Here is a 23,154-nt window from a genome sequence, read left to right as displayed (position 1 = left end):
AAATCATTGCTTCTCAGAGACACCTCCCTGCTCATGTGAACCAATTTAAATTAAAACTCATTCCAGCTGAAATGTGTAGTAGTAGCATAACAACCTTACATAGATGTTGCCAAAACTACATAAGATTACATGCTTTCTCCGCAACCTCAAAAAGGAAGTCCGGATGAAATACTCTGCTTCAACTCGCATACTGGGAGTCTGGGACTACGGTATTAGGTGCGAAAACTGAAAAGGAACAAACGAGGCATAAGCAAGCTTCAACTTAGTGCTTCTTGCGTGAGAAATGGTTGTCGTTTGGATTTCTTTTCCCGCTGAACATTGCAAGTGCCTTCCTCACTGGAGGTTTCAGCGGTGCCTTATTGTCACCACTGTGTGAAAATATGTCGTCGATGCCCAAGAAATCATCCTCCTATATGAATATTGATAGTTAGAGTGGTGCATCTGAAGTACTTGTAACAAAGACAAGAGGGAGAAGTCATATGCACCCACAACATCACAACTACGATATATAATATTCAAGTACTATAAAGGCCGCATGATAGCATATGAAACTTCTGTCTTCATAAAATTAAGCACTCCAGAGTATGTCCAGTGATTGAAAATATGTTTTTTGTTTACGTTAGAAATGCTACGGCACTAACCTGCTTGCTGGACTTCTTCGATTTAGGATGAAGAACCTTCTGAGGAAGTTGGTCTTCTCGTAGAATGGGGTTCTTAGTTATGGCATCTCTTCCACCTTGGGGCATTGGGAGGGAAAACTGCTAGTGAAGAGGCAAACTGTTACTACAGGAATGGATTCTGTAAAATGGTCAGGTCAGCACATGGAAAGATAAATGCAAAAGATTTCAAACTAATTCAAAATGAACATGAAGGTCCTCATGGACACCATTCTGCAAGAAATGTACAGTCTAGGAAGTCATCATACTGCAACACGTGTCTGCCAATATCACAGTAGATTTCCAACTATTCTTTGAACCTAATTGAAGGCAAACTATTCTTTACTACTGCACTGCTGAACACCATTGACAATTATAAGCATGAAAAGAAATCTCACAAAAACATATATAAAATGTCATGAGCAATACAGAAAACAATCAAGTAATCCACCACCCTACACTACAGGATTTAAGAACATGTATCTAGGCCACATTAAGAAAAGCAGCATAATTGCATAACTACACTCACCTTTGTGCCGCGAAGTGTAACACGTGGGCGTCGTGAGGCCATAGTAATCCCATTTTCACCAACAGTTACTGAAACCTTCCGTAAAGTCCCCCCATTGCCACACTTTGGACAAAATATTTTCCCAACCTCTTGGGTCACCTTATAGCAAGCATGACACCTCAAAACCCATCTGTCAAATAAAAAACCAACTACATATGTAAGGAATCTGAAAAAAAAACATGGACATGGACTTGAATAGCTAGCCAAACAGGCCTGAACATGCTAAAGTCACACACCTATGCATTTGGCGTATTTGCATGCCACCTGGTGCCAAGAGACGGAGGCCAATCTGCAGGATGACATTTTGCATGGCATAGTCACTAGTAACACATGCTACAGTAGACTCAGATAAGGACCTCAGGGCCCAACTCTGCTCACTGCTCTCATCATCCACAGAATGTGCATCATCACCTCCATCACTCTCGCTTTTTATGTCGAGGTTATCCAATTCCTTAGTGCATGCATCAGTATCATCATTTTTGGCTAGTTGATCAGAATGTAAATGTTCTCCAGCAATTTCATGTTCATTCTCTACTTGACATTCCAATCTGTCAGTACTTGAATTGATTTTCTCAGGGGCAGAAGAAGGGCCATCTGTTGGAGTCAAATCATGCTCAAACCCACAATTTTCAGAGAGGACTTTGTCAGCATCAATTGATGGAGCAACAGAACTTGTCTCAAGACTTTGTCCAGATTCCTTAAGGGCGTCACGCCTTGCCTTCCTCCGCAGATATCTTTTGTGTGTGCTGCGGCTAACAGCAGGTGTCCAACCTTCGTTATTCTCATCATCTTCCCATGCAATGCGTGCATCTTTGTTAGGCTGGAGTCCTGCGTCCTCTTGTGCCTCACAAACACTGTTGGTCTCACTCATGGGGATATCTTGATTCTCAAGATCCTTCAGTGGAAGTATCCGAGAATTGATATCTCCACCTGCTTCAGACATCTGATCCAAATCTTCCCATTCTTTCAGATTAGGGACATTAGAGCCCCAACCAGGAAGCGGAGCTTCGGACAGTTTTCTGACATTCACCTCACGCAGAGGAGGAGGGTGCTCCCGCAAATGGCTAGTCCCATGGATCTCGGCTTCTAACATGTAAGCCAAAGCAATAATCTTGATATCAACATCTGAAAGTGTTTGGATGTCACCTGTCTCCCTGGCAAATTTGGTGACTGCAGGCAAATAAGGATCCACAAGTCAGCCTCCCATATGCTATATCAGTACACAGTGCTCAGATCAGGACAATTTGCAGTAGAAGACTAATTATACCAATGTGGTTTCTAATTTGGCAAGGCTAAACACATTGCAGTAAGAACGCAAGCAATAATACCAGTAAGCCAGGATGACATACTAAAATGATCTAAGAGGAATACTAGTAGTTCACTAATCTGGAGATGCTTCAGTTCCCCAGGCACACAGACTACGGGCCTGTTTGGCAGGGCTCCGGCTCTTCCAAAAACAGCTCCGGCTCCGGCTCCTCAGATGGAGCGGCTTCTCTGGTGGAGTTGGAGCCGTTTTAGAAAATGTTTGGCAAAACAGCTTCACTTGTTAGATTGATGTGTAAGCCGCGTGAAGCCACGATTTCATGGCTTCACCTTGCCTGTGCAAGCCGCCGATGGCTTCAGGACCGGCTTCACACGTGAAGCCGGTTACAAAACAAACGTTTGGGAGGGCTTCACCTGGAGCCGCTCGTGAAGCCGCTCCAGAAGCCCTCCCAAACGGGGCCTACATCACTACACAAAACTTGAAACGCACCTAGTGGTTCAGCAAGCATGCTATTTCCGCAACTGAAGTCCGAATTAACGACCACGAGCACAAAGTTCAGGGGAGATATAGCTCAGACTTATCATTTTTATGTAGAAAAAAAAAGAGCAAAGAGGCATATGAGCGCATAAGTCGTGACCTTTCTTGACGAACTCCGGCGGAGGCTCAACGGTCTCGACGGGGACGGGGAGGAGCGCCAGGCGCCGCCGCGCGGCCGCGTCACGGACCTCCTCGAGCACCTCCGGCACAGTGACCAGGCGCCCGGCGGTGGTGGAGAGCGCGGAGCCGCCGGCGATGACGGCGTTGGCGTCCACCACGGCCACGGCCACGCCGCTGGAGTTGGCGCAGCTCGCCACGAGCCGGCTCACCGCCTGCGCAGCCGACTCCTGCACAACGGGCTTCCGCTGCGCGGTGGCCGCGGCCCCCCACGCCCCGGCGGCGGGAGGGGGAGGTGGTGGGACGGCTGCATCGTCGGAGGCAGGGGCCGCGGGGGTGGCGGCGGCCGCGGGGGCGAGAGGCGGCCACGCTTCCATGGGGTCTAGGGTTTGGGGGCTCACTTTTTCTGTTTCCCCCCTTCGCTTTTGCGGTTTAGTATTCACGCGGGATGGGCTCGCTAAATATGCCAGCGTTTTTGCGTTTCAGTACTCCCTTTGCTAGTTAATTCTAATATTTGCACCGCAAGGCAGGACAGTTAAGAACATCTGGGGCCTGATTAGAATATCGAAATGGTAAAGAGGCGATTAGTGAAAACTCACCACCATCCTCACCTCACCAGCATAAAGCAGAGCGCCCCCTCCCCTTCTCGCCTCCGCCCGCATCTGACCCCGGCTCTCGCCTCCGCCAACGGCCGAAACCCTAGTCACGCCGCCGCCGCCGCCCACTAGATCCAGGGTTTGTTCATCCCCCGATCCGTCGGCTAAGTTACTGTCGCTCTTGCCGCTTCCCGCCCAAATCTGGCCCATCCACCCGCCCGCCCTTGCTTTCTCTTCAGATTCGGCGCGCCGCAGCGTGTGACTCTCGTTTTTTTAATGGTACTGTATCGTATGCTTATCGGTGGATATTGTTTTCTCTTTCATTCATTGTCGCGATTGCCGGCTACGTTGATGAACTAATTTCGAGTATGAACTGTGCCCGTACTGTACTCAAAAGTTTGATTGTAGATTTACTTATTTATTAATTTCATTGTCGATTTCGCGCTAGACTTGCCTTGATGACTTACCAAGGACGGTATCTGAGCGAGGAAACTATCCTTGCATGATTATACCTGATCTGAGACAATGTCTGAGCAAGTTTAAAGAATTTATGTTTGTCCTTGTCAAGGATGGTATCTGAGTAAGGTGGCTCTTAAAATATGCCCCTTCTGTGATTAGATTCAGTTTTACTCCACTCTCGCTTGGGTGATGGCTTGTACAAGGACACTATCTGAGCGAGGTGGTGGTTCTGGAGAGACCATTCCTTGCATGATTACATCCAGAACTGAGACTGGTATCTGAGCAAACTTAAATATGTGAACGGAACACTTGCGTTCATAGCTGCCGTTCTGTGTAGCTCCATGAATGCTTTTTGCTGCCTGTATTTTTATGGTTCTTGGCTTAAATGACTTAACAGCAAAACCATTTTGTCAATCTTATCATTGTTTGTACTTCGAATATTCTTCCCTCTTAGAAAATTGGTTGCTGTTTTGTAATATTTTGATTTATTGTTACTTTTCAATGGATAATTGCTGTGAGGACTCCTTTTATGATGGTATCTGAAGGGGAAGTGCACCTCATCTGATTATACCAAAACTGAATATGGTTTCTGAGCAAATTTGGGCATAACAACTAAGGACCCAACCATGGATTTACCCTTTTTATCAACTTATTAAATATGTTTGTTTGCAATGCCAACATTATTAGCATTGGCATGCATTTTTCTACTTCCTAGCACATTTTTGTCTTGTCATCTTTTGGGTAATGCTTGTTCTGTGTATTTGCCGTGATGACTCCTATTAGGACGGTATCTGAAGGGGGTCACTTTTAAGTGCACCCCATCTGATTATACCAAAACTGAATATGGTTTCTGAGCAAGTCCATCCATATGCCAAAGAACCCAACCCGTGCTTTATCCTTTCCAATCGACCTGATTGATGTAATTGCTTTCCTAATGCTGATGTCATTATATCATCTCTTTTCTTTTTTCTTCTGTACCCTCTTTTGTGTCATGCTGATCTGTTTATTTGCCGTGATGACTCCTATTAGGACGGTATCTGAAGGGGTGACTTTTAAGTGCATCCCTTTTGATTATACCAAAACTGAATATGGTTTCTGAGCAAATCCAGCCATACCACCAGAGAACCCAATTGATGCTTTTCCCATTTTGTTCGACCTGATTGATGTATTTACATTTTCCCATTTTGCTTTTCCCAGCCGCATACAGAGTGCATCGCCTCTGTTATTATAGCATTAGGTTAGTCATTTTCTATTTCCAATCACAGTTTGTAATCTTCTCTGTCCTATTTCGAACCCTGCTGGTTTTGTAAAAAAATTCTGTGATGATTCCTCAAGGACGGTATCTGAGTGAGGTTGTGCTGGAAAAGCCTTCCTCCTGTGATTACATCCAAACTGACAAGGAATTCTGAGTATAATTTGAGAAAGTAATAGCATGCAGTCATAGTTTTTTTTAAAAAAAAATTGTGTTTTTTTCTGCATGTTCAATTCCAGTTCTATTCATCTAAAAATATAATAATGGACTTACGTGTGAGTGAGGTTGTGCTGGAAAAGCCTTCCTCCTGTGATTACATCCAAACTGACAAGGAATTCTGAGTATAATTTGAGAAAGTAATAGCATGCAGTCATAGTTTTTTTTTAAAAAAAAAATTGTGTTTTTTTTCTGCATGTTCAATTCCAGTTCTATTTATCTAAAAATATAATAATGGACTTACGTGTGAGTTTGGCTAGCATGGCTTCCAGATATTAATCCTTCGAAGATTTAGATTCTGAGTATTCTCACATAGCATTTACACTTCTTTGCACCTAGCACCCTAGAAGTGTAGTTATCTGAGTTGAGTCATTATTTGGATGTGCTTGCTCACAGTTTAATCATATTTTCTGCTTTATGAATTTTGTAAGCATTATTCTTTGTGGTTGGTTATCGCACTTACATTCTCATGCAGTACACGTTGTCCATGAGCTGCTTAGAGCTAAACTTTCTTACTGATGAGAAATTTTGCCTTGCTCTATGTTCTAATTACATTTGCTAACTTGTGCTGTTGGCTATATTAGGAAGTGGTTTTCTATCAGCTATATTTTGTTGCAATGATGTGATTACATTTTTTTTCTTATTGAAGTGATTTTGTTGGAATATCACATTGATTTGCCTCTTTTGCTAACACTGCATATTTTTAACGCTCTTAATTCTCTGTCAGGATGACCATCCAGCACCAGAATAGTACATCTTTGAAAGCTGTCCACTAGAGTCATGGAATCCGCTCCTGGTCATACCCCTCTTATACATGGTCTTCCTGATGAGATTGCTCTCATTTGCTTAGCAAGGGTTCCTCGGCGGTTTCATAATGTTCTCAGGTGTGTGTCAAAGAGATGGAGAGAACTGCTATGCAGTGAAGAATGGCACATTTGCCGCAATAGGAACAACTTGGACGAGTCGTGGATCTATGTAATATGTAGAGAAACAGGCATCAAATGCTATGTATTGGCTCCGGATCCTTCAAGTCGGTCCTTGAGAGTCATGCATATCATTGAACCCCCGTGCTCAGGGAGGCAAGGTGTTACCATTGAAGCCTTAGACAAGATGCTATTTTTTCTGGGTGGTTGTAGTTGGCTAAATGATGCTACGGATGAAGTTTACTGTTATGATGCATCCTCGAATCACTGGAGCGCAGCAGCTCCGATGCCTACACCTAGGTACTTCTAATGACAATGTTCATTGGTATCTCATGTTTTCCCTTAATCATTATCTGTATATCACATGTAGCGTTTACCTTAAGCTGTATCCTATATATACCATCTCTGTACATATATATATACCATCACATGTTTTACCTTGAGCAGTATATATAGGATGTCATTTATTTTCGTTAAGCACTAAACATATGTAGCATCTCATTTTTTTCCTTAAGCAATACCTATATATAGCATCTCATGTTGTATCAGTGGTATATATATATATAGCATCTCTAACAAAATTGGGGACCACTTGCTGATGCATTGTTGCTTCATTTTCAGGTGCTATTTTGTGTCTGCGTCTCTCAATGAGAAGCTATACATAACCGGTGGACTTGGTTTGACAGACAAGTCACCAAATTCCTGGGACATCTATGACTCGGCTAGCGATTCCTGGTGCGCACACAAGAACCCAATGCTGACCCCGGACATAGTGAAGTTTGTTGCATTGGATGAGGAGCTGGTGACCATTCACCAGGCAGCCTGGAACAGAATGTACTTTGCTGGCATATATGATCCGCTGGACCGCACCTGGAGGGGCACGGAAAACGAGATTGCGCGCTGTTTCTCCAGCCCAACAGTTGTCGTGGATGGGACACTGTACATGCTAGAGCAGAAGCTTGGCACGACGCTGATGATGTGGCAGAAGGACACCAAGGAGTGGGTCATGCTTGGCAGGCTCTCAGACAAGGTTACAAGGCCCCCATGCCAGCTTGTGGCCATCGGCAGGAAGATTTATGTGATTGGAAGAGGGTTGAGTGTAGTAACAGTCGATATGGATACGGCTGCCAGAGTTGATGGGTTCTTGGTTACCACTTCCACTGGTCCATTGGTGGAGCAAGATTTGTCTCCCGAGGGATCCAGGGTTATCACCATCTGAAGGTTGATATGACTGACACTGATTGCCATCCTTGTTGCCCATATTTTTGGGTTATTGGGATTATTCATGCACATATACTGTGAATTCAATAAGGGGTTGTTTGGTTCCAGGGGCTAAACTTTAGACTATGTCTCATTCAAGAGAATCTTGATATTTATTAATATTAAATAAAATCTGATTACAAAACTAACTGCAGAACCTTGGGGCTAAATTGCGAGGCGAATCTAGCAAGGTATATTAATGTGTAATTAGCAGATGGTTACTGTAGCATCATTGTAGCAAATCATGGATTAATTAGGCAAATTAGATTCGTCTCGCAAATTAGCACTTATCTGTCAAAAAAGTTTTATAAATAAATTTTATTTAATATCCCTAAATGATAAGATTCTCTTCGATGTGACTGGGACTAAAAAGAAGTCTCTGAAAACAAACAGGGCCTAAGGCTTCACACCATGCGGTCAGTAACTAGTTGGATTTGTTTGGGCTCTTTTGTAGTTTGTTATGTTTCGACCGACTGTAAGAAAAGAAGGATAAGAATAAGATATGTGGCTGTGCATGCTGTAATACTTGTTTATAGATGACACATGATTGATACCTGTTTATAGCCGAAGAGTGTGATGCTTGTTATGATAAAATAAAAAACATTCATTCTACTCCAGCAGCGATCGACATTGTGTGTTTCACGTTGTTATGTGCACGTCTGTTCTGGCACATGAATTTTGCATGCATGTATTGGTAATAAAACATTCAAGATCTGGCTTATTTGATGCACATTTGTAATGGAGACTTGACATCATACCGTATCAAGTGATTGGATTTCCGGTAGTATTTTGTTTTTGTCAATCTTGACTGAGGATTTTGCACGTCATTTGCAATTAGCCTGAAGATGGATGCTGCGATTTGGCTTTGTTCACTTTTAATACTCTTTTCCAGTTTCGACCCGACTATTCGAATGATACAGAGTATCAGATGAAAAATCTATCTAATCTAAAAACAGGAAAAAAAAAACATATCAGAGCCAGGTTTCGATCCTGGGACCTGTGGGTTATGGGCCCACCACGCTTCCGCTGCGCCACTCTGATGTTTTCGATAGTTGTTATGGTTCTTCAAAGTTCATGGACGACCAACGACGCACCATCTGCGTCTACTGGAACAGGCAAGCTACGTATTGTATTTCTCGTTTCGCACACGTCTCTGAAAACGAAATTGGCAGTCTGTTTTGGCCAGGTCCGCAACGGGGCTGGCAGAAAGAAGCCGAGATGGGCGTGTGGGTCACCGATGGTGGTTTGCGGTAGGCAGGCTAACAAACCCGACGACAGTGAGTGATGACGATGATGCTTGCTTGTTTCTTTCATGGCTGCTCATCCACATCGCGTCGATCGGGTCGCCCCCCTCCCGTCTCTTCCGTCTACCCCGAGATGGCCATCAGTGGCCGTGTGTCGTGTGTAGGCAGTGGCAGCCACCAACGGGCAACGGCCGCCGCCGGCCGGACCGGACTCTCGCCGGGCCGCCTCGCCTGCTCAACCACCGATAGAATCATTCAATGCAGGCGTCCACACTAGTCAGCTGGGTGGGTCGAGTCCTCTGTCCTCCTCCTCCAGCTCCAAGCAGACAGCTGCAGCTGGCGAGAAGGCAGGCACCAGTTCACGTCATCGACTTCATTGCCCATCACTCTCGATGTACGCCTATGTTCGGTAGCTGAAGGTGGAAGCTGGAGTGGTGTGAGAAAAAAATACTGTTATTTGACTAGTAGTTAAAAATTGGTGCTAGAGTGATGTGAGAGAAAAATACTGTAGCCTGGACACTATTACACCAGCCGAACACGGGTCAGCGTCATTGAAATCACAGGCGAACACGGATTGGGCCTGCACGAGATTGTCAAGTCCTATTCTGAACGAACGCAAACGCGACGACTTGTGTTTTTTGAGCAATGAGCGCAACGTTTCTACTTGTACGAACGAATCCGTACCAACGCCCGCCGCATGCGACTCGGAATAGGAATCGGATCCCCGGGCGGCAGCCCTGCTCCTCCGTCCGATTCCTTCTCAGCTCCCGCTCCGACCAGGACCTCCCGGCCGCCCCATATAGCCCCCCTCCGCCGCCTGCCCTACTTGGCAGTTGAACAAACGCAGCAGCCACCGCCGCGCCGCGACGACCATCATATATCCCGCCGCCGACGGCCTCTCGCCAAGTCCCAACCTTTTTCCCATCCCATCCAAGGCCGCGCGAGAAATCTCGAGCCAGCTATGGCCGTGCCCCCGCCGCCGCCGCCGCCGCCGCCGGGCTGCGGGAGGTTCCCGCCGGTGCACTACTACGACGCCTCCGCGCGCCCGCGCCGCACCGTCGCCGCGGACCTCGACGGCACGCTGCTGGCCTCCTCGTCCGCGTTCCCCTACTACTTCCTCGTGGCGCTCGAGGCCGGCTCCTACCTCCGCGCCCTCGCGCTCCTGCTCGCCGCGCCGCTCCTGCTGCTCCTCTACACCGCCTTCTCCGAGGCCGCCGCCATCGCGCTGCTCGTCCTCATCACCTTCGCCGGGCTGCGCGTCCGCGACGTCGAGGCCGTCGCCCGCGGCGTCCTGCCCAGGCACTACGCCGCGGGGGTGCGCGCCGACACCTGGGCCGTCTTCCGCGGGTGCGCCGCCCGCCGGGTCGTGGTCACCGCGTCGCCGGCCGTCATGGTGGGGGAGTTCGTGCGCGAGTTCCTCGGCGCCGAGGTCGCGGGGACCGAGCTCGAGACGTGCGCCGGGGGTGCCAGGTTCACCGGGCGGATCAAGGCCGTCCTCGTCGGGGAGAGGAAGAGGGAGGTCGTCGAGAGGCTCTTCGCCGGCGGCGACATGCCCGACGTCGGACTCGGCGACCGCGAGAGCGACCACGACTTCATGGCCATCTGCAAGGTAGGACACTAATCCGGCCAACTACCAACCATCCTTTTGGCTTTTGCTTAAAAAAAATGGATTCAACTTTGTTGTCGAATTAACTATGTTGACTACTGCTTAAAAGAGTAATTGTTACTACTCTTTGGTTGGCTCAAGCAAGAAGCAAGAAGCGCAATCAACTTGTTCACAGTCACATCTTCTGGCCCCAGCTTGTGTGGCTGCAAACCTTTCTGCTACAAAACATAATAAATCTTTTCAAAAAAAACAAAACATATGAAAAGAAAATTTTTATACAGAAAAAAAGAGATTTTTTTAAAAAGAAAATTTGTCTGGCACTGATAAATATGTTGTGCGACTGTGCGTTGTGCAGGAAGCGTACATGGTGCCGGCGGACCGGCGCGCCCCGCGCGCGGCGGCCGACTCGCTGCTGTCGCACGCCATCTTCCACGACGGGCGGCTGGTCCGGCGGCCGGAGCCGGCGCAGGCGCTGTTCGCGCTGGCGTACCTCCCGCTGGGGTTCCTCCTGGCTCTGTTCCGCGTCTTCTTCAACCTCATGATCCCGGCGCGCCTCGTCCGCCACACGTACCGCTTGACGGGCATCCGCCTCGCCGTCCGCGGGGCTCCCCCGCCGGCGCCGCGGCCGGGCGCGCCGGGGTCCCTCCTGGTGTGCAACCACCGCACGGCGCTGGACCCGATCATCATCTCCGTGGCGCTGGGGCGGCCCGTGACGTGCGTGACCTACAGCGTGAGCCGGCTGTCGACGGCGGTCTCGCCGATCCGCGCGGTGGCGCTGACGCGCGACCGGCGCGCCGACGCGGCGCGCATGGCGGCGCTGCTGGCGGAGGGCGACGTGGTGGTGTGCCCCGAGGGGACGACGTGCCGGGAGCCGGCGCTGCTGCGCTTCTCGGCGCTGTTCGCGGAGCTCACGGACCGGGTGGTGCCGGTGGCGCTGGAGGCGCGCCAGGGGACCTACTACGGGTCCACGGCGCGCGGCTGGAAGTGGCTCGACCCCTACTTCTTCTACATGAACCCGCGCCCCGGGTACGAGGTCACCTTCCTGCCGCCGCTGCGGCCGGAGGAGACGTGCGGCGCCGGCGGGAGGAGCGCCGTCGACGTGGCCAACCACGTGCAGCGGCTCATCGCCAAGGAGCTCGGCTTCGAGTGCACGGCGCTCACCAGGAAGGACAAGTACATGAAGCTCGCCGGCAACGACGGCACGGTCAGGAAGGCCAAGGCCGGCGGCAGGGATGACGACGATGCTGCCAAGAAGGTTGCATGAACGAAGGAGGAACAACATTATTCTTGGCCGCATGATGGATTGATTGATCGATCGATTGGGAACAGTGTGAGTACACGACACCGTGTTTTTTTTAAGAAAAAAGAAAGATGATGATCACGATGGTGTACATATCTTTTTTTTTGTCTAATGATGAAAGACCCTGCAGTACATGGCATTCTTTCATCTCACCCATCCAATCCGAACCGTGCTATCAAATTTCAAATTTCACGCATTTACAATTTGACCATTGTAGATATTCGGATCGAGCGTGAAACGATTCAAGCAACGATACAAAAACTGCTTGTGCCTGCCGCGTGCACCTGGAGTCCTTCCCGGTGGAGGTGCAGTGATCTGTTGTAAAATAATCGGACTTGTTTTTGAGTTTCTAGAACTGAGATAGATAAAGGACTTTAAAGCGTACTAAAAGTCCTAATCCTTGTCCAGTTACCTGTGGATTGTTTTCGAAACTCTAAGCTTAATTAGCGCGATGATGAATCTGCGGGTGACCGTAAGTTTCCAAACTTTACGGTCACCCCGGGTCCGTCTGCGCGCCCTTCACTCCCCTTTGTTTCTCCCCCCACCGGCGCCTCCTAGATATTTCCCGTCTCGCTCTCTTCGTCTCTCTCGCTCTCCATCATATTCCCCTCCTCTCTCTCTCCGACCTCGGGGTCCTCGGCTCGGCGGAGCAGCCCGGCCGCCGGCGGCCTCCCTCTCTCCTCTCCACATCGCAGCACCCCACGCCTACTCCTCCCTGCCGTCCTCCTCCCCTTCCCCTTTTTTCTCTGCTCCATGGCCGGCGGCGGGGGAGGGGAGGCGCAGCGGGCCTCTCTCTGCTCCATGGCCGGCGGCGGGGGAGGGGAGGCGCGGCGGGCCCCCTCTGCTCCATGGCCGGCGGCGGGGAGGGGGAGGCATAGCGGGCCTCTCTCTGCTCCATGGCCGGCGGCGGGGAGGGGAGGCGCGGCGGTCCGGCGGCAAGGAAGGGAGGGGTGGCGTGGCGTGGCGGCGGCTGGGACGGGAGGCGCGGCGCCGGGCCAGCGGCGTGGAGGGGAGGCGGCGGGGTGGGGAGGAGGCGCCGCCGCCGCGCCAGATCCAGTTTTTTTTTTTTGCAAAAATGTTTCAACAACTTTTTTTGAATTCCTTTGATTTTTTCGGATGAAATATTTTTTTAATGATACAAAAAAAATTTCTTGAATTTTTTCTGCTCTCCATTTTTTTGCTTGAAATTTTTTTTGGTCTCCAAAATTTTTCGTCAAACAAATTTCTCTCTCCAAAATTTCTCTTATAAAAAATTTCCAAAATCGGAAAACGACAAAAAATTACTAAAAATGAAAAAAAAACACGGTCGGGAGATCGACCGTAGGGAGCGGCTCCCTACGGTCAACCGTAAATTAGCGAGACCCCTTAATTAGTTTGGAGTACATATACAAGAGACACTGATGGGGTAAGGCTATGCGATGCCAATTAATCTTTCACGGTACTTAGAACAACAAGATTTTATATCTGAACAAATATGATAGATACACCAAATCCAGTAGGAACTAAACCAACCAATCAATCAATTCCACTCACCCAAAACAATCAGCAAGGTAACTCTTTATTCAATCAAATATCCAAGAGATATATAGGGGAATCAACCTACAATTGTGGCAAACTGAATCCTAGGTCGCAGCAACTCCTCCACCCGTATTCTTGAGGGAACATGATCAGAAGAATGGGGAAAATTTGTTAGAAGCGACGGCGAGAAAACAACGAAGAAAACAAAATCAAACCACAGAAGACACGAGGATTTAATGTGGAAAACCCCTTCAATGTGAAGGGTAAAAACCACGGGCTCCAGCCAGCAAGAACTTCACTATATCGGGTGTTTGTGCACAACGCTTAACGGCGGCTTACAAGAGGAATAATAAACTGTGGAGCAAACCCTAATCAAGAATATATGTATCGTACCGCAGGGGGGCTCCGCCCCCCCCCCCCCCCCCGCACCACCCCAGGCGTCCCTAGCTTGGGCTTCTGCGATGGGTCACTTCCTCCTCCGCTGCACTCTGTCGGAAGTTGGCCTTTTTCTTGTACAATAAATTTGGATCACAATATAACAAAACTCCCAGCACGAGCTCCAGCTTGAGGCTAGATCATGTCTTCTCTCGATCCGAAAAACAGCAGCAAGATAATCAGGGGAACGGGATTACCATCTCCTTTCTATGGGGAAACCTCCACACAAATGACAAAATCAAGTCTAGGGTTACAAGGGGCAGCACCCCCTTGGCTTTTTAGGCACGCAACACTACTAAAAAACGGGCCTTGGGCACCGGCTGAGAAAGGCCAAAGGCACCGGTTTCCCAACCGGTGCCCCGCAACCGCGACCATTGGCCTCTACTTAAGACACCGGGTTTTTCAACCAGTGCCTTAGGCTTCCATTGGTACCGGTTGGAAATACCAGCCGGTACCAAAGAGGCGACGCTGATGTAAGGTGGCAGCCCCTTTGGTACCGGTTGGTATTTCCAACCGGTACCAATGACCTTTTCCCTTTTTTCCCAAATTCAGTTTTGTTTGTTATATTTATTACTGTTTATTCTTTTATAATTGCTAAACGCACTCAAGCTCTACAGTACTCTACGTTCATTGGTTGTTCGTGTTCGTTTTCAGAGAATATTTGAAACTAACTAAAAGTGAAATGCGAGCATATAATTAAGCTAATTAATATATTTACAAATTTACAAACATCAAGGCATAATGTTTAAAAATATTTACAAATCTACAAGTCATGTTGGCCGTCCAACTACTAGTCCCCTCAGGATGTCGATGGAAGTCCTCTATAGATGTGACCGTCGTGGTAGAACTCGCCTCTAGGATCCAAGATCTCGTTCAAAATGAATCCGGCGAGCTGCTCGCACACGGCGTTGATCCGATCAGTAGAGTAACATTCATCCCCCATTTGAGACATCTATCATTTAGGAAAAAAGCATTAACATTATGTGCGTTAGTACAATTATGAAAATATACTAGTGAACGGTTTGGACGTACTCTCGTTTCTTCATCAGTAGTCTTCCCGCATGGAGTCATGATGTGCAAGTAGTCGCATACGTAGTACCCGCACCAATCAGTTCCTTGTTGTTGTCTCGCACACTTAAGGAGAAACAAATAAATTACTCAATTTAGAACAATTTGGGATTATATACTTAACTAGACAAATCTTTATGAATGAACATACCGGATAATCCATGTTAACGTTCAGTTCGGGCCTCCATTGACCACGTCCTTTGTTATTTTTCACAAATTTTTTCCAAACCCTGCGCTCAAAGTTAAGTTTGATATTCAGGAATTGTTATTAACAGAAAAAGGATTTGATTGTGCAAACTGAACTTACCTGTTCAAGGGGTCTACGATATGTTGGATTGCGGACTTTGGATTTCTCATTGAGTCAAAGACTATAAGATTACCGGTCTCTACGGAAAGTATGAGTAAAATCCAATGATAACTGCAGATATAGATAGGATATATACATAAATGTATTAGACAACTTAGTATTTATTTAGTAATATAACAGAGGATTGAGTCGACCAAGGCTTACCCAAAGTTGTATGGTATGAATATATAGGATTTGTAATTTTGCCTAGTCAACGCATCGTACTTGTTTTGGCACGTTTCCTTGTAACTTTCGTTGATCAATTTCTGGTTGACTAGCAAAGGAGACATGAAGCCGATCTGATGGTGCCATTCATGTTTTCGGCTTCTTTGGATGTCCTGTCTAAACAATGCAATAGAAATTTTATAATGCACACATATAATTATGTTCTTGTTAACTAAAAGTATTAATGTAGAGGTAAGTGATACTTACAAAACCCAAATGGTGATGATAGAGGCGTCGAGGGCTTGTCGATGGATAAATGTGATATAAATTTTGGAAGTACACCCAGAAGTCGTCCTCCCCGCGGAAGAAATCATGGTCACGATACTTGACTCCAAACATTTTCCCTTCGTCTTTAATATTGAAGAATGATGGAGGAAATATCATTTCAAGACTGACTAAACTTTGGACAACATCCTCTTGTAGCCTGCTTAAACTCGATGGATCGATTGCCTTCTGAGAAATTGTGTTGAGAAATGCGCATAGCTTTATGATTGTTGCTCGAACATTAGCTGGTAGAATACCTCTAAGTGCAATTGGAATCAATTGCGTCATCAACACATGACAGTCATGGGACTTTACGTGTGCGAATTTCTTCTCTTTCAAGTTCAGTAGCCTCTTTATATTCGAAGAGTAGCCTGATGGGACATTGATACTGTTCAAACAGTCGAACATACTTTGCTTCTCTTCCTTACTAAGAGTGTAGCATGCAGGACCTAGATAATGACGTCCTTTATCCCTTTTTTCTGAATGTAGGGTGGCCCGTTGTTTCATACGTTGAAGATCTTGCCGTGCTTCCAATGTATCATTTGCCTTACCGTAGACACCAAGGAAACCTAGAAGGTTCACACAATTTTTTTTATTAGGTGCATCACATCAATTGCGTGGCGGACGTCTAAGACTTCCCAATAAGGTAACTCCCAAAAAATACTCTTCTTCTTCCACATAGGTGCACGTCCGTCATCACTCTGCACTGATTTGCTGTTTGGTCCTTTTCCGAATACTACTTTTATATATTTGACCATTTCAAACACCATTTTCTCACAACGGTGCCTAGGCTTGGTACGATGATCTGCCTTTCCATTGTAGTGAGCATGCCTCCTCCTTAATGGGGGCTTGATCGGAAGAAATCGATGATGACCCATATACACGATCTTTCTATAGTGCTTGAAGTACATGCTGTCGGTTTCTTCTAAACAATGGGTGCATGCCCTATAACCCTTATTGGATTGTCCGGAGAGGTTACTTAGTGCTGGCCAATCGTTGGTGGTTACGAAAAGCAATGCACGCAGGTTAAAATGATCCTCTGCGTGTGCATCCCACATATGAACACCCTCATCTTTCCACAACAATAGAAGATTCTCAATCAGTGGTTTCAGATACACATCTATATCGTTACCGGGTTGCTTCGGGCCGGGGATAAGCACCGGCATCATAATGAATTTCCGCTTCATACACAACCAGGGAGGAAGGTTGTATATACAGAGTGTCACAAGCCAGGTACTATGACCACTGCTCTGCTCACCGAAAGGATTCATGCCATCCGTACTTAAGCCGAACCTTATATTCCTCGCTTCATTTGCAAATGTTGGGAATGTTCTGTCCACTTTTCTCCACTGCGACCCATCAGCGGGGTGTCTCAACATATTATCTTGCTTACGTTCTTCTTTGGGCCATCGCATCAATTTAGCATTTGTTTTGTTCATGAACAAACGTTTCAGACGTGGTATTAGAGGAAAATACCACATCACCTTGGCAGGCACCCTATTCTTGACACGCATCCCCTCAACGTCGCCTGGATCATCTCGAGGGATCTTATACCGGCATGCGTTGCATACAGGGCATGAATCCAAATTTTCATACTCACCTCGATATAGGATGCAGTCATTAGGACAAGCATGTATCTTCTGTGCCTCTAATCCTAAAGGACAAATAACTTTTTTCTGCCTCGTATGTTGTCTCCGGCAAGGTGTTACCCTCAGGGAGTAAGTTTTTTATAAGTTTCAGCAACTCCTCGAATCCCTTGTCAGACAAACCATTTGATGCCTTCCATTGCAACAATTCCAATGTGGTACCCAACTTCTTTTGGTCTTGTTTGCAATCAGGGTACAACAATGTTCTGTAGTCCTCCAACATACGCTTCAGATCTCTCGATTCCTTTTCTGTTTCGCAACCTTCCTCAGCTTCGCAGCAGCATCTGACCAAGATCATCTTCTACAACATATCCTTCAGTATTTTCTTCAGGCTCACCCATTGCAGTGTCGTTGAAAAAGGAATTATAATTGGCTGCAAAGTCAGGAATCCTGTCCTCTTCTTCTACATTATTATCCAGCACAATTCCTCTTTCGCCATGCTTGGTCCAAACATAGTAGTTCGGCATGAAACCACTATTGAACAAGTGACTATGGATGGTTCTTGATGATGAGTAATCCTTCTCATTCTTACAGAATTTGCATGGACAATAAACGAAACCGCCATACTTGTGTTTCTCGGCCGCTTCTATGAATTCATGCACGCCATCAATGAACTCCTTTGAACGCCGATCGGCCATGTACATCCATTGCCGACTCATCTAGGTCCACAATACATTTATATACATCATTGTAGTGTACAAATAGTTCATTCATACTATAATAAATTTGAATTCAAATATATAATTGATAATGCATATAACTATAATAAATAGATACTATTCACTTATCAAATAAATTAAATGATAACTGCTTCTAAAAACCAATTGCTAAGTTATGGAGAAAAATAACTAACCTTTTTTGAAGAAAAAAACAAAAATTCGCCTCCCCTCCCCTCACTCAGCTGCCATGAACAGTGAGTTCAAGGCAGCTTGGGGGAAGGAGGGGTTGGGGTATTTATAGGCGTGGCTCAAAGGCACCGGTTGGTGCTCAACAACCGGTGCCAAACAAAAGGCATAGGCACCGGTTGATGTTACCAACCGGTGCCTTTGTTGTGGGCACGTGGTGGCACCGGGCCATGGCAAAACCCGGTGCCATTGTCCACCCTTTAGGCACCGGTTGGTTCCACCAACCGGTACCTATTCCTCCTTGTTCTTTTGGTACCGGTTGGTGGCACTAACCGGTGCCTATATTGGGGTTTTGGTACCGGGTGATGCTTTAACCCGGTACCAAACCCCTTACCTTTGATCGCCGCTGGCCAAAGGTACCAGCTGCTTTTGCAACCGGTACTGATGCGTCTTTTGCAGCCGGTACTGATGCGTGGCATTAGTACCGGTTGCAACAGCAGCTGGTACCTTTGGCCAGGACCTTTGGCCTGTTTTCTAGTAGTGCAGACCGGTCACAACTCACTCTAAATGGGCCTAAATACGAACTGGTTTGGCCTAGATGAAACCATCATATTGTTTGGATGATTGCGAGCAGCGCAGGTTGAAATTGAATATGAGGTTGGATCCGTTGGAAACCTACTGAAATAAGCTTTCCAATGAGTACTCGTACATCCCAAGAGGCCTCCGGATGAGGGAGTTATGATTCTGTTGGAAAGCTACTGGAATAAGCTTTCCAACGAGTACTCGTACATCCCAAGATGCCTTTGGACAAGGGAGTTATGGTTCCGCTGGAAAGCTACTGGAATAAGCTTTCTAACGAGTACTCATACATCCCAAGAGACTTCTGGACGAGGGAGTTAAATTCCGTTTACTCGGATCATGTCTGCCTGGAACATACTCGAACACGGACTAAACCGCATGCTTCTTTCCTTCTATTCTTGGACCTAGGCTATATTTGCATTGTGAGTGGCATGGAAATAAAATCTTGCATAATTCATGAGCTCCCTGATTTGGTCGTAAATCACTTGGATTGCTCCTCTTCCATGTGATTTCATTAGCTTTGCATTGCTTCTCTTGCTCAACCAAACAAAGAATAGTGCCTATTTGAACATAAGAATTGTGCTGCATATTGCAAACTGCTACATCCATGTAACATGGATAATTTAGAGGAGCCATGGTCTCAGCAGACACCTTCATGGTCAGGCTACAATAACAACAATAAAATCATCAGCAGCTATCAGTGATCGATCAGAGTAGTATCTGACCAACACGTCAAAGGATGAGAGATCCATCAGTGGCGGCCAACGATGATCTTGTCCATCGGTACGAAAGTAACGATGATTATTACTGCATATTATTTGAGGATCGGTTTGATAGAGTTGTATCAGATTTTGAGTCTATATTTGGTAGAGCTACATCTAATTCTAATCCTTTTGGGAGCTAATTCTCTAAGAGAAGTTACGCTATGGCTGAAAATGATTCTCTTTGATTCTCTAGCATAAACTCTAAAATAAGGATGTACTTTACATAATCAGGAGTACCTCCTTACTTTTTTTACGCGCAGCCTTTTAGTTCATTTCACAGAATCAGCGCAGGCTGCTGCTGCTGACCAAGCACGTCTTCTATATGTCTAATGTTTTTTCTTGGAGTATGTCAATCGTCAAAGTTGCTGGAACTTGTGATAGCGTGAGCTCTACAATTTTATACGGTGTACTTGGGCATCCAACTGCGTGTGTTTCATTGACGATTTTGATAGGAAATGGAAACCTGCTAATAGCGATTAAATACGATGCAGCTCAAATTGCTAGGGAGTCCGTGTCTCCTTGAGAAAAAAAAAGAAAGATCTAACCCAGTTTGGATACAACTATAAGCTGATGCTAGATGGAAGAAGAAAAAAAACTACCCAAATATTTTAATTAATTTTGATTGTTTGGGCCGCCGCCTCCCTGGTAAGTGGTAATCACTGAAATTCGCTTTCACGCTTACCCGAGCCCGTGTGTACCTGGTAAGCGAGAGGATTTTACACCGTTTGCCTCCACCTCTATTACAGCACGGTAGGGATTAGGAAGTGTTTTGCTAATGGCATTTTGGAGAAACATCTTACTAGCTTATATTTGAAGGCATTTTCCCAAAACGCCTTTATGTAGGCGTTCTCACTAAAACGCTTAAAAATCTGGTTGCTTACAAGGCAAAACTGCACAACACCATAATAGTTAATTCTTTTGAAGGTGTTTTCGTAAAATCACTGGTTAAAATAGAAAACATGTTTCAGAGGAAGACCTTACTAATGTATGACATATATGCATATAAGATCCTAAGATATCAAATACTTGTTAAGCTCCCACCACTTGCTAAGCTGAAGGCATCGATCCAATCCAAAAGAGAAACCCAAACAAACACGAGTTCATCCAGGAGCTAGGGTTGAGAGCTCGATCACCCGCTGAGCCACCGCCGCTGCCGAGATCCCCCGTCGAGCCACTCCACCAAGCCTCTATCAGGATCGTCTCCGCTGCTCGGCCGTCATTCTCACTGGTGGTAGATATCACCGTAGCCGCCACCATGAGCTCTCCGTCCCCGCCACCATCAATCTCTTCATCCCCACCACCACGAGCTTGCTCCTATCCTCCCCCTGTCCGGAGCTGCGTCGCTGCAAGGAGCTTCCCTCTTCCCTTGCTTTACTGGATCAATGACCCTGAATTTTTTAGGTTCTGGAAACACAGATTTACAGAAAGGGAATCAACCTTCTCGGGAACTCGAGCTGGAAAGGCGAAGGGAAGAGCCGGCGTGTAAGGATCACCGGGGTGTCCGACCCTATAGGGGGAGGGGGTGAATAGGGTCGCTAATCGCTTTTTAACTTAGGGCTCAAACTACTTGCATAAGATAAACCAAACACGTCATATACATGCTAGTTAAGACTAAGGTTTATCTTCACTATTCTCTACTTACCCCAAAATACTTGCAACCTATAGCCAATCCTAAACAAACTATCTAGGAAAGTAAAGGTACGCAAGATAAAGTAAATGCGGAAACGTAATATGGTAAGTAAAGAGATAAGTGCAAGAGGGATGCAAACTCCCGAGTAGACACGGTCATGTAATGTGGTTCGGCACAAACGCCTACGTCCACGGGACACCGAGGCTCTTCCGATCACGTCTTGCACTACGCCACCAAGGCGATGCCGGCAAGCAAAGGCAAGTGCCTACAAGACACTAAGTCTCGTGCACCGCCACCGTCTCTCTCGGTCACCCGGCCGAAATCCACTACGGAGCTTCTCCATCAAGGAGGGGGTCTCCTCTTCCCCCGCACAAAGTGTCGTTGCCTCTCCACACCAAGTCGGAGGGTCACACGACGGATCACAAGATGCTTGTCGCAGCAAGGCTTTCACTCAAGTTAGTTCTCTCAAGAACTAAGCCTAAACAAGCACTAAGCACTTTCACAAGTGTGCTTAAGCCTATATGATGTATAATGAAGCTCTATGGTGGTTGGAGATGATCTTTGGCTCTTGTATACTTCCTTGGTCTCCAGCACTCACAAATGAGTCGTGGGGTGGCATATATATAGCCCACACACCCCAAACTAGCCGTTGGAAAAAGGCTGACAAAAACCCTTAACGCCGGTTAAACTGACGCTCCCATTTTTGTCATCACCGGTTTAACCGGTGAGTGCATTTTCCAACTAGCCGTTATACTTCAACGGCTACCTCAATCGACCGACGTTAATCAACCGGTGAATGTAATATAAACGTCGGTTCAACCGATGAGTGTAACTTCTTCACCTTCCATGGAAAAACATCCTTCTGAACAACTGCACCGATGTGTTTGACCGGTGATACATCGGATCAACCAGTGTATGTATTTTTCCTGACCTTCATCTGGCAATGAACCGACGTATGCATTTTCTTCAACGTCGGTTTAACCGGTGAGTGTATCTTCAGTTTCCAGCTTCTGGACAATTACACCAGCGTGTGTCTTTTCCTTATCATCGGTTCAACCGATGTATTGAATTTCTTCACGGTCTCTTCGATTCTTGTCCTTTGGACCGAAGGATTGGCTATAGGTTGCAAGTATTTTGGGGTAAGTAGAGAATAGTAAAGATAAACCTTAGTCTTAACTAGCATGTATAGAACGTGTTAGGTTTATCTTATGCATGTATAGTTTCGGGCCTAGCTACGCCTATCTTCTCTTTGTCATCACTTGAACCTAAAAGCCTGAGAATGGTCATATTAACAATCACATTAGTCCAAGTGTTGTGTGTGTCATCAATCGCCAAAACATTATATTGAAATATGGCATGAGAGGCTATTTTCGCTACAATCTCCCCCTTTTTGGTGATTGATGACAACACAACCAAAGCAAGCAAGATGAATTGCAAGAATATGAAATTGATACCAATTTGAAAAGTTAGAAACTACTTAGCTTGCTTGGATGACATTTCAATGCTCATTTTAAAAGCCCTTGATACCAATTGTAGAAAAAATTATAGAACAATGGCTTGTGTGAGGTTTGAACCATATGAGCAATGAAAAATTTTGTACATTAGTCCATGGGATCATCAAATTGCATTTCTCCCCCACATTGACTAAGTACCTCCCCCTATCACCATACATCCTTTTGCATTGCATTTTCCATTTCCCCCCTTGCTAATGGCATCATTTGCTTGCTTTTAGGGTATATTTCTCCCCATTTGTCATCAAACACCTAAAAGCTCCATAACCACTAGCAACAAGGAACATTAGTAGCAAAAGAAATTCACTAGTGATAGAGTGTTATA

At 46.3% G+C, this 23,154-nt stretch overlaps 3 protein-coding genes, 5 non-coding genes and 2 pseudogenes across 10 annotated transcripts; 8 read left to right on the top strand and 2 right to left on the bottom strand.

Moving 5' to 3' along the window:
• Positions 1 to 28: 28 nt before the first annotated feature.
• LOC120654412 (RNA-binding NOB1-like protein) lies at positions 29 to 3,566 on the bottom strand. The gene is made up of 5 exons (XM_039931936.1): positions 3,126 to 3,566; positions 1,461 to 2,394; positions 1,186 to 1,354; positions 642 to 758; positions 29 to 409 (listed from the first exon to the last, which is right to left on the bottom strand). Exons 1-5 carry the CDS (start codon positions 3,517 to 3,519, stop codon positions 263 to 265), a joined length of 1,761 nt encoding a protein of 586 aa, XP_039787870.1. The 5' UTR covers positions 3,520 to 3,566; the 3' UTR covers positions 29 to 262.
• A 224-nt stretch (positions 3,567 to 3,790) lies between these two features.
• On the top strand, positions 3,791 to 8,460 carry LOC120654414 (F-box/kelch-repeat protein SKIP4-like). 2 transcript variants are annotated; one of them, XM_039931940.1, is made up of 3 exons: positions 3,791 to 4,017; positions 6,393 to 6,888; positions 7,210 to 8,460. In XM_039931940.1, the coding sequence occupies exons 2-3, from the start codon at positions 6,446 to 6,448 to the stop codon at positions 7,805 to 7,807; spliced, it is 1,041 nt and encodes a 346-aa protein (XP_039787874.1). In that variant the 5' UTR covers positions 3,791 to 4,017; positions 6,393 to 6,445; the 3' UTR covers positions 7,808 to 8,460. The 2 variants fall into 2 exon arrangements, with proteins under 2 accessions (XP_039787874.1, XP_039787873.1); XM_039931939.1 differs by lacking the exon at positions 3,791 to 4,017 and adding an exon at positions 5,430 to 5,549 and having other exon boundaries at positions 5,734 to 6,888; positions 7,210 to 7,807.
• Positions 4,186 to 4,278, top strand: LOC120657834 (annotated as a pseudogene).
• On the top strand, positions 4,377 to 4,486 carry LOC120657836. The gene has a single exon (XR_005668369.1). It is a non-coding gene; the product is annotated as a small nucleolar RNA Z118/Z121/Z120 (small nucleolar RNA).
• Positions 4,704 to 4,797, top strand: LOC120657835 (annotated as a pseudogene).
• On the top strand, positions 4,956 to 5,058 carry LOC120657831. The gene has a single exon (XR_005668365.1). It is a non-coding gene; the product is annotated as a small nucleolar RNA Z118/Z121/Z120 (small nucleolar RNA).
• On the top strand, positions 5,202 to 5,303 carry LOC120657830. Its single transcript, XR_005668364.1, has one exon. It is a non-coding gene; the product is annotated as a small nucleolar RNA Z118/Z121/Z120 (small nucleolar RNA).
• On the top strand, positions 5,509 to 5,613 carry LOC120657832. The gene has a single exon (XR_005668366.1). It is a non-coding gene; the product is annotated as a small nucleolar RNA Z118/Z121/Z120 (small nucleolar RNA).
• A 357-nt stretch (positions 8,461 to 8,817) lies between the features above and the next one.
• Positions 8,818 to 8,889, bottom strand: TRNAM-CAU. The gene has a single exon. It is a non-coding gene; the product is annotated as a tRNA-Met (tRNA).
• An 867-nt stretch (positions 8,890 to 9,756) lies between these two features.
• Positions 9,757 to 12,429, top strand: LOC120654411 (glycerol-3-phosphate 2-O-acyltransferase 6-like). Of its 2 annotated transcripts, XR_005667061.1 has the most exons (3): positions 9,757 to 10,701; positions 11,054 to 12,028; positions 12,216 to 12,429. XR_005667061.1 is itself a non-coding variant. In XM_039931935.1 (2 exons), exons 1-2 carry the CDS (start codon positions 9,790 to 9,792, stop codon positions 11,960 to 11,962), a joined length of 1,821 nt encoding a protein of 606 aa, XP_039787869.1. In that variant the 5' UTR covers positions 9,757 to 9,789; the 3' UTR covers positions 11,963 to 12,382. The 2 variants fall into 2 exon arrangements, 1 of the variants encoding a protein (XP_039787869.1); XM_039931935.1 differs by having other exon boundaries at positions 11,054 to 12,382.
• The last annotated feature ends 10,725 nt before the right edge of the window (positions 12,430 to 23,154 follow it).

Source organism: Panicum virgatum, chromosome 1N, assembly GCF_016808335.1.
Source record: "Panicum virgatum strain AP13 chromosome 1N, P.virgatum_v5, whole genome shotgun sequence".
Classification (NCBI taxonomy): domain Eukaryota; kingdom Viridiplantae; phylum Streptophyta; class Magnoliopsida; order Poales; family Poaceae; genus Panicum; species Panicum virgatum.
This window is presented reverse-complemented; position numbering and strand designations above follow the sequence as displayed.